The following is a 21,365-nucleotide window of genomic DNA, read 5'->3' on the forward strand; positions in this document are numbered from 1 at the left end:
TGTACTTTTAAGACATTCTGTAAATACTAAATACACAATATATATATATATATATATATATATATGTGTGTGTGTGTGTGTGTGTGTGTGTGTGTTGTGTGTGTGTGTGTGTGTGTGTTTGTTTGTGTGTGTGTGTGTGTGTGTGTGTGTGTGTGTGTGTGTGTGTGTGTGTGTGTGTGTGGTGTGTGTGTGTGTGTGTGTGTGTGTGTGTTTTATGAATATTTTATCATTATGAACAAAATTTCAAACAACTGTATTACCACTGCACTGTTACTTGTGACATAGTTTTTATATGAGACCGACCAAGGGCTAACCAACCTGCACTGATTACACAGTGGAATATTCCTTTCCATCGTGTTTGTACAATAACTCTGCTTTTAACCCCAACACTTTCATCTAATTACTACTATTAAAAATAATTGACTGAATTTGGATAAAATAAAATAGCAATCACATACATAAACACAAGAAAAATTAACCTGAGGTTGGAACTGGTGCAAAACTGAAAATTTAAAATAGAATGCTTTAGACATACTAAAATTTACATACAATCACTTACTTACCTATGAAGTTTCCATCATATGACCTTTGAACTTCATGTTCATTATGAGTATATTGTAAAACTCTCATATAATTACAGTCTTGAAATACAGGTGTAATTTCTACTTTTCCATGATTATACCGAATATTTTTGCAATATATATATATATATATTTGGGAGCTTAGACTTATTCTAGAGTTGAAATTGCCAAACACATGGGGTACTCCAGTTAGTTGAAACTGAGGAGGATATTATTCAATATGATAGATATTGATAGGGAAAAAGGAAAGGACATATGTTTATATTAATAATGAATGGTGATGAATAGATGTATCTGAATTAGGCTTTAAAAGTATAGTAAATAGACAGGATGGCAGAGTGAAGTTTTATAATAAAAATAAAACTGAAAATACCTGATATACCACAAAGTTTCCCATCAAGCACAAAACATTAAATTCAACAAGTGAATACATAACATTTTCATAGGATTTAGATTACTGAGAATAGTTAACAGAAAATATTTATATTATTAGCCTTTAGGTTTGAGTGTAGCATAGTATATTTATAATAATATTTATTTTTTCACACTTGAAAGATTCTCAAGGATATTGAGATGTCAACTGTATATTAATAATTTTCCAGTAGATATTTTATATTGCAAATGTCACATTTAAAACAGATTTATCTTTTTGAATTTTTTCAGCATTATTGTCAATTAAAATTTACATCAACATTAAAAGTATTATTTAAAAACGGAAACATTTAAGACAAGTGAAGATCAAAACAACATCGAAATAGAAAGAGTGATAACAGCCATGCCACACATGCCATACAGGGTGAGAGACACTTACAGGCAAAGTTTTAGCAATATCTTTCACAAAACCCAAACCATCTGTCAAAGATTTCGATCATCATTTACAACAAGATAAATATAAATTATAATTTTATATTGTTGTACACAATGCAACAAAATAAATGTATAAAAATAGTACACTAACAGCACTATGTCCTATATTTTTGACAAATATTGATTTAAAATAAAATAATGAGCCAATATTACTATATGTTATTAGAGTTATGAAGGTCTACTATACGGAATGAAATTAACAATATAAAGGTAGTTAATAAAGTTGAACTGCTTGTGATTGCTTATTGTTATTTTGTTTCACAGCCATAATAATAATAAATGTTTAAATACCGTACATAAAACTTCTATTCTAGCCCAAGAGATAAATTTAGTTTCTTCAGTGGATACTCTTAAGGGCTCACAGTAAATACGCACTTTTGTAGCACGGAGCTGTGATCCAGTCACTATTCATATGCCAGATCTTTTGGAGATAGTTGATTAGGTATATAGAGGTTATTATCGTGGGAAGTTGCTGTACTTGCTGCATGTTTACATGCAATTGCCGGATAATTTTAGCACAATTGGAGAAGTCTGTGTTAGCTATGAAATGATATTCAGAACTTTGAGATCACGAGGATTGAGGGTCAATAAACAGGATATCAAAATAAGATGTGATATACACATAAAATACTGATCTATTTGAATTCACCTATTTCCATATGTGGGATACATGGACAGATCACCTGACCCCAAATTCATAATTAACTATCAGGATTTTAAAAGAACAATAAATAACCACAAAGGTGGTGCGTAATCTTGCTAAACTTCTGGAAAACAAATGCACTTTTACCCATGATAAATGAGGAAATTGTAACTAAATTGATGATTCATTATAATATCTCTTACTTGAAGATGGCTTTCCATAATGAGGCTAAATATTTCAAGATTTCAATTGTGTTAGAAATATTTTGATGTAATTTGAACGGGAAAACTCAAAAGGAAGTCACAGAACTGGCAGCTTAAGATTACATTCATGAATTTAGTTGATTACTTCAAAAGATACAAAACACGGAAATTGTCAGGATGACAGACAACCCTGTGCTGAAACCACTCGATCCAGCCAATCAAAGTTTTCTTAAGCCTCTTCCTCTTGGGAAAGAGTAGAAGATTATTAACAAAAGCTCAAGAGTTGACTTGCTGGCTCTCAACCTTAAAGCCCCATTTTAGGTTAAAGCCCTCAAAACAATATCCACACAAAAAAAAAAAAAAACAAACAAAGATCATTGGCCCCCTTTGTTTTGCACTCAGGCTTACACAACAAACTAGCGATCCCCCACCAACCACTCCAATTATAGCCAAATTCCACTTCTAGAACAATTATATTAGTTCTCAGATAATAAGAAGACTATATAGCATAGTCTATACAGGGTGATTGAAAAGTAAGTTGCACCCCCTTTAACTTTTTTTGTTATTTTAGATGTGAAATATGTTTGTGGCACTCTTACAAACAGATTGAAAATTTGAGTGTTCCATTGGTGTGTGAAATCACTGCAGTAAACTTGGAAGCTAAATAATAAAAGATCACTTAATATCCTTGGAGTTTATCACCCTCCTGATAAACACTTAGAGATTGTTCATCAAGGACTAGACATATTAAGGGAAGTCCTCAACACACCAAAAATGAAAAATAAAACCACTATGATTGGAGATGTGAATATTGAAAATCTGGTTCACTCTATGGAAAAACAACTTTTTGACGAGGTTCTATGTGATCACGGTTTTACAAGAATCAATCTCCCACCAACCAGGATCTCTAGAGACTCTGCCTCCTCAATAGATGCTGTCTGTAGTAATACAGAGATGTGTAATATAAATGTGCAAGTGCTGAATACTGGAATATCAGATCACATTGGTCAATTGTGTACAGTTAACACTTCTATGGCAATCAAAAAGCAGATTATTTCAACCTATTTAACTTCAAATCCTGAAAATATGCTTCTGTTCAAGGAACATCTCTCATCTCAAAAATGGGATTCAGTATTAGCCTCTGAAAATGCTGAGATGCGTATAAAAATTTTACTAAGATTTTAAATGCCACACTTGATATTACCTATCCACTAAAAATGACTAGGAAGAATTCTCAAGCAAAAAACAAAGTATTCTACAATAAAGAAGTTAGAGAACTTAGGGAGAACTTTATAAAGGCTGACAATAAGTATCGTTTAAGTGGAACAGAGGAAGATAAAAATCAAATGATCGCCTTAAAGAAAACATATGATTTTAAATTGAAGGCTCTAAGGTGTTAAACAATTGCTAACCACATAAAAAATTCAGAAAATAAAAGCAAAGCGATTTGGGAAATTATAAATAGTGAGAGAGAATCAAAGAGCAACCAAGCCTCAAACATAAAACTCTCGAGAGATGGTAAAGCAATTCAAAACCCAATTGAAATTGCCAATTATTTTAACAAATTCTTTGTACCTGTAGCTGAAGAAGCACAAAAAGAGCAGCGAATCCAAACAAAGACAAAACAATAATTTCCAAGAAACTAAACCTCACACTGCCTTATCTGACCTTTCCCTATCAACTACAGTGAAATAAGCAAGATAATTGACAGTTTGAAAACTAAAAGCTCTACTGGAATAGACGATATTTCATCCAAGATTTTAAAACTCTGCAACGATGAACATTATTCCTCTCTTATATATAAACCAACACGTCACTCTCTCAAGGATACATCCCGACTAAACTGAAAGTTGCCAAGGTGATTCCAATACATAAAAAGGGGAAGAAAGATGAAATTACAAACTACAGGCCTATTTCACTCATTACTACAACATCCAAAGTAATTGAAAAAATAGTACTTGAACGCGTTCTCCAGCACCTGCAAGATATTCTAACAGAGAGGCAGCATGGCTTCAGAAAAGGAAAATCAACCCTTACAGCAATAGTCGAAACAGCAGAATTTATATTAGACTCTCTTGAAGAAGGGAAAAAAGTGACTGAAATTTTCTTGGATTTAAGTAAGGCTTTTGACAGTCTTAGTCATGATTTCATTTTACAGAAATTGTCTATGATGGGCATTGTGAGAACAGCTCAAAAATGGTTTGCATCATATCTGAAGGAGCGTAGCCAACTAATTGAAATTAAACATTTTGACCATGGGATATCTAACATTTACAGATCCCACATCTTACCAGTGACTCGAGGAGTGCTTAAGGATCTGTTCTTGGCCCCCTCCTCTTCATACTGTTCACAAATGATCTTCCCATGCTTACTGATCCACTCAGTCATTTCATAATGTATGCTGATGATACTGTTATCTTAACAGCAAATAAATCAATAGAAACTTTAGAAATAGACACTTATATTAGTGTCAACTCAGCTCTGCAATACTGCCAAAACCATGATCTTGTTTTTAATGAAGAGGAGACTAAGCAGCTCACTTTTGGCATTAAAAGAGAAGACATATCTACAATACCTCAGCTACAGTCTGAAACATTAATAAAACATCTAGGAGTTAAATTCGACTATACTATGACATGGACTGCTCACATTGAAGAATTGTCTAAGAAATTAAGTAGAGCACTTTTCACAATAAGAAGAACAAAAGCTATTAGCACCAACGAAAAATAGAATTCGTAAGGTTTAATGAAGTTAGGATGAAGTGGAAATTTGAATAGAAATATCTAGGGCTATTATAATCTTAGATAGTAAACATTATGATATATACCTTTAGAAGAAAATGCAAAGATTTACATAATGATCTGCAGCAACCTGACAGTTAAGAACTGGAGTTGTAGTCCATACATCATAAAATGAACCTACATCAGAAAAGTATTAGAACCTACCAGATGAAATTGAGCCTCTTAAGCCCAGAGAGGATGAATTATTTGGAGTATTAGCCAAGACACTACTGTCACAAAGTACAATTAGAAGATTTAGAATTTTGGAACATTTTAGAGTTAAGAAGAGCTTCTGAACAGATTACACTACTAAAGCTGCTGAGAATATTGGAGTTACTGACTTGTTGGCAGACCACTCTTTAATGGATTGTACAAAAGAAAGCAAAACAGAAGAGGACACAAAGGCAGGTGTAACTAGATCTATAGTTGAACATTCTGAACCCAAGAAATGTTTACATTGAAACTTTTCAGGAAATGTTTACACCATAAACAAATTATGTATGTAGTACAAACTGATGTAAAGAAAAAGGAAAACTCACTCCAGCCTTTCCTGATGACAAGCTGCCATTGTTGAACCCTTCCATGATAAGGTCAGTCAAGTCAGAATTGTGAAAATTAAAATCTTCTTGGCAGAAAAAGAGTTTCCCTCATATTTAAAGTAGATCAGTTCTTTCCATTGGAACATGTACAATTTTTTTCAACTATGGAATTTTTTGTGTAAAAAGCTCATTACTGATATAGAGTTAATTATTAATAGCTATTTTTAAAAGTTAAAAGAAATTTGTTGGAATTTTATAATGAATAATATGAAATGATGGATTTTATCTGGTAATGCTTTAGAGAGTTTTCTCCTATATAACTGTTTTAAGACTCTGACATTACTCAGGGCTCGTTGTTGGAGAAGTATCACAGTGTTGTGACAGAATGGTTGGGTTTGCATTTGACTTGATAGAACGTGATAGGACATGTAGTCGCACTCACCTGAGCTGGCATGCCTGGTGGGGCTCCTGGTAGACAGTTCTGTAAGTGAAACAACGCAGCTACATTCACAATACTGTACTGTACACAACACCAACACCCCCTCCCCCACCATCACCTTCTCCACTCACACTCTATACTTCCAATCTTATACAGGACGGACTGAATTGGTTTAAAACCAAAGAATGAGTAAAAATAAAACAAATAAAACATTACGAATATTTATTGATACTTTGAAATTAAAGTTTTCCCCAAAATACTGTATTTTGTTAGGTAATTGTTGATAAAAATTTGCTTTTGGTATATGAAGTAAATTCATAATATATTTGTTATTGTGTGTAGTTTCATATAATACTTTTGGTAAAAGTATCTATGGCTTTCAAGTTCTTCTATTGTTACCTCTTTATTTTCATAATCCAAATAGTTTTGCAATAACAGGTATTGTAATATTTTAAGTTTTTAAAGGGATTGCAACTCTCAGAATATTTCTCACAACTCCTATATTTTCTTATAAAATATAATTTCACAAAAGTGTAATAAAGAAATAAAACACATTGAGACTGGTTAGAGAGTTTTACAATCTACCAAAGCAGTGGCTTATTCAACATTTTACAAAAATTTGAAGAACTATCTTCAACATAATTAATTTGCCACTATTCAATGAGCACCTTTTAATTGATGTGCATACACCAATCTTCTATTTGAAAACCAAATCAGAAAAAAACTAACATGACCTTGTGATAGATGGTAATCCTTTATAGAATTACTACAAAGTATCAAATATAATTTTAAGATCATTATTATAATACAAGAATCAGAATATTACGAGTAGTATATAAGTTTCATCCTCCACCTGCATTATTATACAAATTAGCAGATTTCTTATGTAATCTTAATTTATTAGGATATTATGAAAAAAGAGTTAACAAGTCTTAAAACTGAAAATTCTATGATAAAACTTTGACTTATTTATTTTGATACAGTATTTAGAAGAAATTGACACAGGATCACATTAAACCAACGATACAAATGGTTGCATCCACATATCAAACTAATATATGACAATAATGACTTTAAAACAATTACAGAAGACAAGATGAACATTATGAGCAACAAAAAGAACTAATGAAAATGAATGAGAAGGTAAGGTAAGTCATGGTATGGTTGAAGACAGAGGAAAAAGAAAGATTAATTGCACCAAAAAGTAAAGTAGTGGTTTTAAAGGTTTATATATGCATATAGAACAGTAACTTTTTGTTCTTAAAACAGTTTAAGGAAGGATGGATAAGACAATAGTTAGAGGAAGACACACTGTGAAGAAGTCGGTGGTCATTGGGAAAGGAAACTTCTGTCTACTTTTGAAGAAACTGAAGTTTAACACTTTTTTTGACTTTGCAAAAAGGCAAACATTACAACATAATATTTTGTTAGCTAACTGGTCTATTCAATTTAAAGAATAAACAGAACAATACAAGTTTATATATTTGTACTTATATAAGTTACTTTAATATTCAAAATTGTTCCACGCATGGTATCACACCTCATTTAAACTAAAACTGAAGGTTTTACAGGTATGCAAATTATTATATGGAAACTTTGATAAAATGAGTGTGTGCTTTTTGTTGGTCTGACTAAATTATATAATAGACGACAAGATATGAGTTTGTTTGAATAACTGTTAATAGTAATAATAAGAAGCCGTTTGTTAGAGTTACAACTGACATAGTCACATCAAACAAGGCCTTGTGTAAATTTAATTTTCTCGTAAGAAGTAAAACAAAGAAGTGAACAATTAGATTATCTCCTGTTTTTGTACTTTTTTCATAAGACTGGGGTATTACAAGTTCACTGTGTCTGAATATAAATATTAGAAAATCCAAATATATTCCTTATTTTTGTAGTATAGCAATTAAACTTACACAAAAATGATACAACTGTGTTGTTTGAATGCCAATAATCAATAACAGAAAAGTGTTCTAACTATGTAGAAAACAGGAATATCAAATGTAGCTGTGAATAATAGATATTTGTTTTTATGATATTTTCTTGACGTTTCTTGATAATTGTCTCTCATCCAGATGAAGTCCCATCTGTTGTAGACCTTCCTTTTATTCTTTTTCAGTGCTGGTTGATATGATAGACAGACAAAACTTTTATTAATAGGACAGGTCTTTGTAGGGTATTGGGAGGACGCATTTATGGTGTAAATGCATTCAATTTAAGTCAATGTTGCTTCGACAATGTTTTGCTGAGATCATCAGAGTTTTTCTTATGTTAGGAAATGGATGAACCCATTACTTTCTCTCTCATATACACAGTGAACTACCCTCTCCCATTTGCATAGTATAGTAGCAAATATTGTGGTGGCGAAAAAACAGATTTGGAGGATTTTGGTAGAAGTACTTGTATTTTAAAGTACATGAAATTCCACCATCAACTTAGGAGAAGCTTCAACAGTGATCATAGAAAAGTTTACAATCTTATTCTACCCTACAACCTTTACGAAGCCAGAATGGTTCTAAGCCCAAATTCTTCAATTGAATTATGCAAAGCAACTAAAATAACGCTCTGTTCTCTTTTGTCTGAATTGTTCACAGATTTTTAATACAGTTAATCTGCGTATCCATTGTATACGTAGCCAAAAGAACATCTGAATGGTACAAATAAATAGATAGTATTTATCTCCATAAGGATAAATTTGATAGTAGAGGGAAAGCAATTAATACACAGGCAGGTGTTCAATTTCCTTATCAGCTCGATTATTGTGTATGATCTTAGAGATAAGATATAGAGCCATATATAATAATATTGTAAAATATGTAAAATAAAACCTACCAGTTTGAATTAATACCAATTCTCACAGATTTTGAAACATCTACTATGAATTTTCACCAGTAGTAGTTACTCATATGTGACAGTTGTGTCGCCTATCCTAAATCTGTGATCTTGGTTGAACTAAATGCATCTTGGAATATCAATATCATCTCCCAAAATGAGTAAAAGCTTAACCCTTTGCACTCGAATAGAGTTTTTTAGAAATATTCCTTACAAGTCGTTATGTCCACTGGGAATGGCCGCGCTACTGTTTATACCGGCTCCGCTTTCATATTACAGTCTTGTTCTTCCTAGCTCGTACGGCCACTGTGAGTGGCCAATACATAATCCGCTGAACGCTCGCATGGCCACTGGGAATGGCCATTGCACTTTGTATCCATGGAAACTATTTTTTGGATGGATGTTTTAAATTATACTAGTTACACTAAATTGTGCTGCGACCTATAGGGAATCTCTTGAACTAGGTAGAAAAAGCGCGGTACTTTCTGCCTATTATATAATCTCTGTTCTATTGGCGGCCAACTTGACTCTATACCAGCTGTTTTTATTTAAAACATCTGATCCTTGTGATTGAAATAGGAGACTTTCTGTTTCAATTATCGTGTGCTAATCGCTGTGTGTAAAGTTTGATAAGTGCAGCAATATGGATAAAGACTTTAATTTAAATTCCGATGAAATCATCAGACATGTGTTTGAATCAGATTCAGATTGTGGAAACGTTGATTCAGATCACGAAAGTGATGTTGACTCAAACTTAGGTGAAGAGTACGAGGCATTGATTAACAGTGAACTGAGTGATGGACTAGGTTATGTTGGAAACGGAACTCAAGAAGATACAGAAGTTGAAGAAGAACAGTTGGACGAAAATTAGAGAAGAGGAGGAGAACGAAATCAGAGAAGAAGAGGAGGTGTGGAGGGAATGGACTGAAGGTGATACAAACTTTGTTAAATTTTCAGTGGTCAAATGACTCAGGTTACAAAACCACCACTAGGGCAAAATCCAAACTTCGCCCCTTGAATATTTCCAGCTTTTTCTTTACCAGATAATCTCATATCTGAAATAGTTAAAGAAAACTAATAGATACGCGAATGAAAAAATAAAAAAAAACACTCCATTGCAGAAACGATCCATGTGGTGGTCATGGAAAGATGTAGATCTGATAGAAATGAAAGCTTTCCTAGGAGTCCTAATAAACATGGCAATGAACCCTAAGCCCAGAACTCGGTGACTATTTCTCCACGGATTGGATTGACTACCAGCCATTTTTTTAAAGACGTATTATCAAAAGAGAGATTTTTACAAATATTTTGGAATCTCCACATAAGTCCTCCTCCAACTGCCCCAATCCACGGGACCCTTGACAAGATTTGGGAAAGTACGCAATGTGGTGCTGTACTAGACAAAAAGTACAGGGAATACTATGTGCCAGAAAAAAAAGTCAGCATTGACGAAAGTACTGTTGGATTTAAGGGGAAAATTTCTTTCAAGGTCTATAACAAAGACAAACCCACCAAATGGGGGATAAAGGTGTTTGTTCTATCTGAATCCAAGTCTGGTTACATTTGTGCCCTGGAACCATACTTTGGAAAATGCACTACAGACAAAATGATTCGGCAAGACTTAGGTGTCACCAGTCGAGTTGTTTTACATCTTGTTAATAAGATTAAAGAAACCTATGGTAACATTGAAGGCCTACATGTGTTTACCGACAGGTATTACACTAATTTGGATTTGGCTCAGGCACTCTATGAAATGAAAATCCATTTAACTGGCACTATTATGAGAAATAGAAAAGGCTTACCTGAGCAAGTTTAGACCAAAAAGAAGTAAGAAGGGGAGTAATAGAAGAGAAGTTACCCAAGTAAAAGTTGAAGAAGGGCGAAATTAAAGCCTTCAGAAAAGACGACAAGTACAATCTTTTGCTATGGAAGGATTCAAATGAAGTAACAATGTTGAGCACTTTGTATGATAGTACACACAAACTGTGAGGCGTGTTGTTAAAAGAGGGGTAATAGAAGAGGTGAACAAGCCAAGCCTACTGTTGTATGTAAATACAACGAATCAATGGAGGTGTAGACATTGCCGACCAATATATTTCGTCATACAGTTTCACCAGAAAATCACTAAAGTGGTGGAGGAAAATTTTTTTCTGGTTGGTCGAAACAGCCATCGTAAACGCGTATTTGTTGTTCAACATGAACCAAGACAAAAAAGTCAGACAGAGAAAGTTTCGAAAGGAGCTCATTAAAGGACTTGTTTCTGATGTCAGAAATGTCAAGAAAGTGGAAGACCATCAGACATACAGGATGAAGAGAGATTAAACGGAAAGTTGCACATAATTTGGCCCATGGGGCCTGGTAAATCTAAGGACTGTTTTGTGTGCAGTGACCGAAGTGCTGGAGGATCAAGGAAGCCGTACCAAGTACATATGCAAAACGTGCACTGTACACCTGGTTTGTGCATTGGACCATGTTTTTTGAGCAATACCACACAGCTAAAAAACTCAAAGTTTAAAAAAATACACCAGATAGTTATTATTGTTTTAGTGTTTTATACAACAAAGATTTCATGTAAGCTCTAATCAATTTCATTTAATTAATTATTAAACTGTATATATTTTTAATTTTATAAATAACAATTATTATTAAGCCAGAAAAACATCTTTATTTTAAATAAACTTCATTGATATAACTAAAACAATACTTTGTTGTTTGTAGTTTTAGTGTTTTCAATACAACAAAGATTTCATGTAAGCTCTAATCAATTTCATTTAATTAATTATTAACATGTATATTTTAATTTTATAAATAACAATTATTATTAAGCCAGAAAAAAACATCTTTATTTTAAATAAATTCATTGATATAACTAAAACAATACTTTGTTGTTTGTAGTTTTAGTGTTTTCAATACAACAAAGATTTCATGTAAGCTCTAATCAATTTCATTTAATTAATTATTAACATGTATATTTTTAATTTTATAAATAACAATTATTAATTAAGCCAGAAAACATCTTTATTTTAAATAAACTTCATTGATATAAGTAAAACAAAGTTTTCAAACAAATGTGTTTGCTTGTCTTGAAATGCCTTGTACGTCCATTTTCAGGTGAATGTTGATAAAATAATTGCGAGCTGATGACACCAGCCAGCCAATATGGCGGCCGAGTTGCGACAGACGAGTGAGCGGCCACTCACGGTGGCCATGCGACCTGAGAGATCTGTGAAAGCGAGAAATAATGCAAGTTATGTAAGTGTACGGGCACGGCCAATGACAGTGGCCATTCGAGTGCAAAGGGTTAATAGGTAAGCTTACCCATGCTCATCAGTAAGGCAAAATGGAAATAAATGTCACTTCTATGTAGTAGAGACTGGAGTATATGGTCTTCCAGCAAAGTCTTTGCACATGTTGCTGAAGATTGGGAAGAAATTCTCTAAATGCTTTCTGTTTTACAGCTACTAATAAAAAAAACAGCTTGGTTGGTTTGATTGGCTATTTGGCTTTTGATATCCGAAACCGATTCCATAACCAAAAATACCACTGAAACTGATCTATTGTGCTGTTCAGTTATTTTTCCGTGATGCAAACCAAATCAGCTGAACATATTTATTACCATGGGTGGGGGAAGGGGTTATAAATGAGCCTATTTCCAATGCCATATAAAAAGTAAAGGGTTAATTATTTGTATTACAGATAAAAAATTTATTCAATGGCAATGTCATTACTAATAACAACCAAATTGACAACAATTAGGCTATATTGCAATTTCTCAGAGAGTTATTTCATGCTAGATTACTAGTAGATTTTACATCCCCTCCCCCACTAGCTAATCCTGGATACATCTATGTGGCTGAGGTGCAACTTCTACTATGTGTTAAGAGAGTTACAGAGGGATACACACACTGCGTCTAACCTCTGTGGCGCACCCGTTATTGGTTGTGTGGGTACAAGGGTTAGGACCACAGTTGGTACAGGTGACTATCTCGTTGGGACCTCCTGTCTCTCCTTTCTTGTCACCCTGAAACATCAGACAATTATGTTATCATTTATTCCATACTTCCTTCATGAAAATTATGAGAAAATAATTCCACAGCTTCATCATTGAAATAGTCCAGAATTAAGGCCTAATGTCCATTATAGACAATTTTGTTTTTTTACAATTACTAAACTGGATATATTTTGTTATAATACAAATAGTCAACACTGAATTATACACTATGATGAAATATAGCTTTAAGACCCAGTAAGATGTCAGTGTAAATGGTACAATATGTTATGAATTTCTATCTTTGATTTATTATTGAAGTAAACAAATATGTAAAAAACCAAGATTTTCAGTTTATGTATGTCAGAGATCATGAAAATCCCACTTCCAATGTTAACCAGAGCCAAATTAAAATGCTAGAAGTATGAACAGTATGAATAGTATTATTACTCTGTATTTTGATTATGAATATTTTGTGAGTTATTACTAGCTTTTATGATTAAGAAGATCAGTATAATACGTATTCATGATTTCGTCAAATCACAAAAGCCTTTTGTATAATAATCTGTTGGTATATTTACATGGAATATCTACAAATGGAATTTGACCACTAAACAATAATGAATACAATACTTACTGAGAATTAAATAAGCCCGCCACCCTGAAAAGTTTGTACTTTAAAATGTAAAAAAAAACCAAAGATTGTAACCACTGATGTTTCCCATATACTGTGAAAAATGACACAGTAAACCACTTTATCTCATAAAATTCATTGAAGGGATCTGATTTTAAATTTAAATATTCATATTTTTACTTTGAAATAAAGAAAAGCTTTACAAAAAAATGACACGCAAACTTCTTGAAAACAGGAATACTTTCAAATGGTGTCAAGTGATATCTTGTCCATATGTAACACTGTAACACTGAATAGGTGTGATAAAAAGACATCAATAATTTTTTTCAGAAAAGTAAAATTAAATACAATAAAAAACAATGTTTTGAATTTAAAGCATTTGATTTTTAAGAATTTTGTCATGAAAGTGAATTGAGAAATAAAGTCACGTCATTTAACAAAACATTGGTTTAATCATAAGTGCAACGTGAAAGGAATTCCGTGTTTTTTAAATGGGAATGATACATGCTCAACCATTTTTCAATTGTAACATATTTCAGAGAGAGGCTTAAACAATTTTAAATATTTAAACCCAAAAAGTATACAAACACAGACATAAGATAGTAGACATACTGTACAATGATGAAATGATAGTGACCAAGATAATAATATGTTTCAAATTTATTTATTTCTATTCAACATAATCTCAAATCCAAAAAGAATAGTCTCTTAAGTTTAATAAGGTTTGTTTTTGTGTTGTGTAACATAAAAATTTAGGAATGGTACAACACATGTTATTGTTCGAAATCATACTCTTCTCATTATATTTAAAAAATCCTCATCTATGAAACATTCTAATTTTTCCTGTTTTGTTGAAAAATATGTTGCTCCAAGACCTATAATTGAACATAGTGCTAGACAAAATCTGTTATTTTAGTTAGATAACAGAGATCAATTCATTCTTCTTAAGCTTTCACCAATGGTTTGGATGTAATTCATACCACGTTTTTGTATACTATTATATATTATATTGCCTCATCAGTACTAAATTACTTAGTAAAGAATAGTATTTTACCTTCAGTACTATAAGTTTCACACAATGTTCCTAGATCCATTTACTCATAGTCACAAAAAAGGTTTAGATAAAGTAAATAAATACAAAACACTACTTTATTTTTAAATGGACCACAAATCATGTCTTGGACCTCATATAACAACGTTTGGAGCACATACATGGAAAACTTCAAATTACTGAATGTTACAATGACTTGAATCTTAGCTTCTACACAGGTGTGAAGGACTCCACTGCAAACATCACCCAAGTTGTTTCTTCCTCAGTCTGCACCAGCAAGAGAATGAGTGGAGACCTTTAGACAACTTTGTAGATAGATGTGTGACTTGTGAAAATATATTCTGAAATACAATTCTTCTCTTTAAAGCAATATGAGGCAACAATATATTATATATATCTAATATTGCATCAACCTACTCCCTTGTTATACTAATTAAAACCTCCAAATACCTTTGAAAGAGTATTTCAAAACAACAAACCATGACTATCTTTAAAGTTTTCCATGACTATCTTTTAAGTTTTCCAGTTAAAACTATTTTGAAACATTACTGATAAAATTAGACTCTTTAGATGTTCTGGCTTCGCTGGGGAATTCTATGTTAAGAGCATTTGTACCGGTCAACATCTTGATTTTATCTCATAATAGTATAAAACCTCATAAACTTTGATAACCTTATTTTTGGACTAAGAAATATGCAAAATGTCTCATTTTAATTAATACGCATCCAAATGCTTTATTATACCTTTTCTTTATTTGTTTGATTTGTCAGAAACAAATCTCTTGTATTTTTCCCACACAAAGAGCATACACTTCACAAGAAAAGGGAAAAAGCGTTGTCCATCAATAATTTCTTTAAAATAAGACATCAACCATGATTCTATGACTAAAAATAAGAGCAAATAAGAAGTGTTTGAGGTTTAAAATTGATCTTATTAGGAAAAAGTCAAGGTTGTTGAAACAACCAAGGACACACAAACTTCTTGAAAACAGGAATACTGTGTCAGTATGTGAGACTTTAACAGTGAACTGTAGCCGGCTCTTAGCATGTCTTGATTGAAGGTGTTAGCAATGCTTAAACGTAACATGAACCAGAAAACTTAGAAGTAAGCCTAGGAAATTAGATTATAGAAACAAAAAAAAATTCAACCTGTTGATATAAAAAACCGCTACTGGTACCTTTTTATAGTCTTGAACAGGAAAAAGTGTATTTTACAAACAATGGCTGATTTTGTGTTAAGATTAAAAGATATCAATTGAAAAAGAAACCTTTTCAAAAGCTAAAGCATCAGAATATCTCCTGAAGATTTTTGTGATTAACAGGAGGCATATAGATTACATAGAAGACTTCAGCACTGGTATCCTACAAATATCCCTATCAAGTAACTAACTGTTCCTTAAAAAACATTATGATGCATTGGTACATGAAAACCAAGCATATATACTTGGTGGATATTGCTAGGTTGTGATCTGCCATAAAGTAATATTCCCAACCACAGATAAAACTTAGTGACAGCTACTAAACTGACTCTGTATCACTGTCATAGTAATAAAAGCAACCAGCTAAACAATAAACTGTTAGATTTAGCATTCAATATCCTGAGGCAATAACACTTCCTTACCAAGAGCAAACATACAAAACTATTACACTATGCAAGATTTGGAGGATACCAAAGATAAGGCCTTCCTCTAGATCATAAGTATAACAATTATGTTCTTCAGAATATTGTCTGGTATGAAGGGTTTCACTCTTCCACCCAAATAGACAGTGATATCACTTGTCTAGCCAAATCTCCCTTTCAGATATACAGCAAGAGCAAACAGTTTCACTTTGTATACCGTTGTACTTTGTATGATCCAAAGATGAACAATGGGAGCATAAGTTTTCCTATATCCAGTCCATACTTCTGTCAAGATATCAGTATCCTTTATCCTTTTGAATCAGTATTCAATACACTAACTCTTGAGAAAATGAAGGAGATTGCTGGAAAATCCATTAGAGATCTTTGTACTATCTACTAGAGGAAAAGTTCTTTTCATAACAGAGTTTTTAATTTGCAAATCATCATATTTGGAGCTACTGATACTTGAAATATAAGAATCACAAAATATGAAACACATATTTTATTTTTCCTAATAAAGATAGTAACCTAGTTTTATGAACATAAAATCCAAATTGTCAAAATTAAATCAACCGCTTTCTTCATTTTGTTATAACAAAACTCAAAATCCATCTCTTCAACTTACTTTCTTGGAAGTATGTCAAACAGCCTCTACTATTATCCTCTGAAAAACTATAGGAAGTGATACTAAAATATTGTGTAGTCTGCTGGAGAGGAAAAGAAAATCAGTATCTACTTAAGTAAATTTTCAGATCTAAGAACCATTTATCAAAGTGATCAATAAAACGTAGTTTCATAATTTAACTTGAAAAGATTCTTATTGAATCGCATAAATGACCTTTAATTCCTATGTAGGTTTAACTAAATGCTTATTGACTGTCTGAATCTATTACTAATATAAATTTCTAAGGTAGATTTTTATGTGGGTAGGGGAGAAAATTACATGCATTTGACTTTGAAATAAAAAACCACGAGACCGGTTCACTCAGCTATGACAAATTATACAACTGAAATCAGTATTTTATATTTAATGTAGACAATGTAACATCTTACACCGATCTAACAAAGAACTAATAAATGTGTCAAATTCTTTTAAATGAGCCTGATTTTCTTAATTTGGCTGATTAATAAAAATGAAAGGTTTGTTGTAAGAAAAATAAACATACAATTCACAATTTTTATAGAATTTAACTAGACTTAAAAAAACACATAAATATAAATTTTAATTATTTTATTTTAATTAAGACTTGATTTTATTTTACTGACTGTACATTTGAACCAGGTTGCAATACATTTCTAAATACATTCTCTTCCAGCACCATAGAATATATAGTAATCCATATCGAGAAAGGGCAATATGTAGCGTGGTTCAGTCCACTGTCGACTGGTTAATGTACAGTATTAAATGTTGGAGTAATTTAAACAAAACTTTTAGACATTAAAACAATTGTTTAAAAAATTAACAGTAACATATAAAATAATTAAGATAAAATTCTGAAATGTCAAAACTATAATGTGATCTAACTTTCTAGATGCCATGCAATGATGCTTTTGCTCTCTAATTCAGGAGAACTATTTCGTATTCTTATCCGTTTGATCCATAAAACAATGGTGGCAGGGACAACAACCACAGCCCAACAAGCATATCAAGAATTTTAATTGATAATTTAAATTGCATTGGTTCTAAAGCTACTTTTGAGTTGTGATCAATTAAATTATAACATTGCTATTTTGTTACTTCACTACTCAAATCTACAAAATTCTACATGTAGTGCAGGTATAGCCTAAACTCAACAGAGGCTAGTAGGTTGCCTGGTCGTCATGGCACTGCCTTGTACTTGACATGGGGTGAGGTAAACCAAACAGTAGCGAGCTAAGAGCAATGAGTTGGAAATGGCATATGAACTGTCCCAGCCAAGAGTAGCTGATTCTGAGAGAAATGTCCCTGGAGCTAGGATTCCCTAGACTTCACCATAGGTAAAGACAGCGTAGTCAGCCAAAGTAGCATAAGCTTGTTTCGTCTAAAATTTATGTTTATGTGAATGGGAAGTGGGTATTGAGGTCTCAAGTACCAAACATTCAAATTAGAATAGTTTGAAATTTAAGTTTGACATAGTAATTACTGTAAGTTTCACATCATTAAATTCCAATGTGATAAAAATAATTACTGTATCTGATATAGCAATATTTTTTAAAAGAGTGTACATTTTTAAGTTATACTGCATTTGACATTTACTAGTGTATATCTGTTTCTCTAGATGTTAGTTTGGTATAAATTGTTTGTGATAGATAATCTAATTTCTTCAACATTTTGATAAATCGTCTATTGCATGTTAAAAATGTTTTCCATAAATACTTCTAAAACATATTTAGTCTAAATAATTCAAACTTTTATGTGGGATGACCTTGTTTTACTGATGGTCAAAGGTCTGAAGGTGATTAAAGTTGTAGAGGAGGAGATAATTGTACATCTATAAATCGGGCTGAATTAATCTTTTAACAGTTTAATCACCACTGAAGTGAACCACACTGTCAAAGTGCCTTCAGGGAGCTCAACTTACTAATTTAACCCAACTTGTATATCTTCATTTTATTGTCAAAGCATATATTGACACAGGGCAGCGATATACACAGATACAAAACAAAAACTTGGGAGTGATTACGGGCCCTACACCATAGAACAGCAGAATTTGACCGCCGCACTTCTCAAGCTGATATCAAAGTCATTCACAGTATCCCTCAACACTAAATTTAGAAACCAATTCAACAAATATAAAATTCCAATTCTAACACAACCTGATGTCTTGTGCTTTTTACTCAGTTCACGAGTTTAAAGTCAAGCACCTGGCTATGACAATACCTTAGTAGATATACTGGATAATACTCGTATATTCATCCCCTGAGTTCTTTATGGCGTTGTTACTCAATATATGGTCTATATATACCTAACCACATCATGGCCTGGCACCCGGAGGGTTAAAAATCTGAGCAACACTGTATATAACATTTTTAAAACAAATATATGACAACAATATATGAATGGATATCTTACAACAAGCCTTTCAACTTCACTATCAGCTGGATAATGTGTAAAAACAGATTTTGTCACGAATTTCACACAAATATTCATGTTTGAAGGAGCAACATAACAATTTTATAGGTAATACATAAAATAAAACAACGCAAATTTAAAGGTCTATTCAAACTGGATTGAATGAAACATTCTAAAATTTTTTATTATACTTTTCTGGTGTCTGTACTTGGTCTCAGACTTCATTCCCAAACACCCACCAAAATTCCCTATGTCTGAGTAGCTGGATTATATAATTACACCTTGAATATTTGTTAATACAGTAGACTCTGGACAATGTGAAACATCTGGGACCAAAAACCAGTTGCATTGTACAAGATTATTGGTTACTGTTTGTATCAATATAAAATAACCTCCTAGATAAGACTGAAACAAGGTGCAAACAGTTTAAATAGTTTAAAAATGACAAACTACCTTTTTCAAAAATGACAAACGGCCTTTTAATACATACTTTCATAATACTAGGTTTGGTGGGACTGTTTTCATAAACTTTTCAACCTTATCTTTATTTTTCAAAATATTATATATTGGTCATGTGGTCCCGTAAATGCTACTTAAAATTGCCAGTGATTCTCTCATGCATGCCTTTGAATAATTTTGACTTTTCAGCAAGAGTTAAAGTTACATGATTATGTTTTTTAGTTAACTGAGGATCGTTTGTGAACACAACACAGGTTTCACAATCAATGAACTGTAGTGTAATAGAAATAAAATGCACCATGGAAAGAACCGTATAATTTATTAATATTGTAAAATGCAATGTAGTTTTGGGTTCAAGTTTTGACAGAAAAGTCACCCCTGCCAGTCTCATTTGTACACACAATCTCTCACACTCATGAGAGATATTGCCGCCAAAGAGATTATTGGGTCTACTTGATTGTAATAACCTACTTTAGACTTAGATAGCTATCACTTCAGTCATGTGAGAGGCAAACTAGCTGGACTAATTTCTATTGAACATTTACAGTAAAGGAATATCTTTATACTCGTAAATTGAATTTTAAATGCATTCTAATTTTTCAACCAACATTCTAACTGTAATAGAACAGAGATGGAGCTACTGATGTATAAAAGAAAAGTTCTGTTGTATTTTAAGAGTTTATTCTACATTTTGAAACATAAATGTGCAGAAGATTACCAAAGGAGTGCATAAACAGCAACATGCAACTGAGAGATGAATTCCATTTTATTCCATGTAATCCAACATTGGACCTCAATTTATCTACCTTGCTCTCAACTGCCAAAACCATGTGTAATGTAATCTTTGCTGCAACATTATTCTGGATATTTTTCGCTGTGTGAACCTAGGGTATGTACAAACCCCAGATTAAATTAGTCTGTAACGACTTAAAGCATTTCAAAATTTCAAGAATGTATCCTGTTCACAAGACACATACCTTGAGTCTTTACAATCATTAGAAATAAATGTTTTATCCCATTTATTCCCGTTAATGGTTCATAGGCATAATCACAGATCATTGCAGAAGAAATTTTAGTATTAATACCAGATATGTTTTATATTTATAAAATTATATTAACATTATTAATACAGTACTATTAACCATCCAGACTGTTCATTTGAACAAGATTATACTCACCATAGTTTGTAATATGGCTTGAAACACCCAAACTTTATCATTTGCATTTTAAAGTTCATGTTTATTTGTATTTAAATGCAAAAACCTATATCTATACAACTTTTCATGGAATCATAAACAGACACATTTTTTAAATACTTTTAAAATAAGAAGGTAGTAGCTCTAATACTTTTATTTATGGATAACAACTATCAATAATAGCTGGAATATGGCAATGTAGCAGGGAAATCTAATTTAAGATAAAAAATAAAGCAGTGGTAAATCAACAATTGAATATATATAAGAACCAGTTATAAAAATGTTTTAAAGACATAAACAGTAAATAATGTTAACAAAACTAGAATGTTCAGGATAACTAGAATTAGCCCATTCATCTTTGTACTTCAAACAAAAACCGATAAAATGGGTCAAGTTAAAACTTCAACTGTAGTTATAAGTATTTGGATTTAATTGAAAACTTTAAAAACAATTTTTTGTAAAACAGAATAAGGAAGCT

At 32.2% G+C, this 21,365-nt stretch overlaps 1 protein-coding gene across 9 annotated transcripts in view; it reads right to left on the bottom strand.

Annotated features, from left to right (window-relative positions):
• Nucleotides 1–21,365, bottom strand: part of LOC124369750 (glutamate-gated chloride channel) — a 645,135-nt gene that overhangs the window by 7,592 nt on the left and 616,178 nt on the right. For 5 of the 9 annotated variants that reach the window (XM_046827827.1, XM_046827822.1, XM_046827825.1 and 2 more), the window contains 2 exons: nt 12,804–12,908; nt 6,056–6,094 (listed from right to left, as the gene is read on the bottom strand). In XM_046827827.1, the coding sequence (XP_046683783.1) occupies nt 6,056–6,094; nt 12,804–12,908 (144 nt within the window). Of the gene's footprint in view, nt 1–6,055; nt 6,095–12,791; nt 12,909–21,365 lie in introns of all 9 variants that reach the window. The other 4 variants (XM_046827831.1, XM_046827829.1, XM_046827824.1 and 1 more) reach the window with 2 other exon arrangements.

This window comes from Homalodisca vitripennis, chromosome X (assembly GCF_021130785.1).
Source record: "Homalodisca vitripennis isolate AUS2020 chromosome X, UT_GWSS_2.1, whole genome shotgun sequence".
Taxonomy (NCBI): Eukaryota; Metazoa; Arthropoda; class Insecta; order Hemiptera; family Cicadellidae; genus Homalodisca; species Homalodisca vitripennis.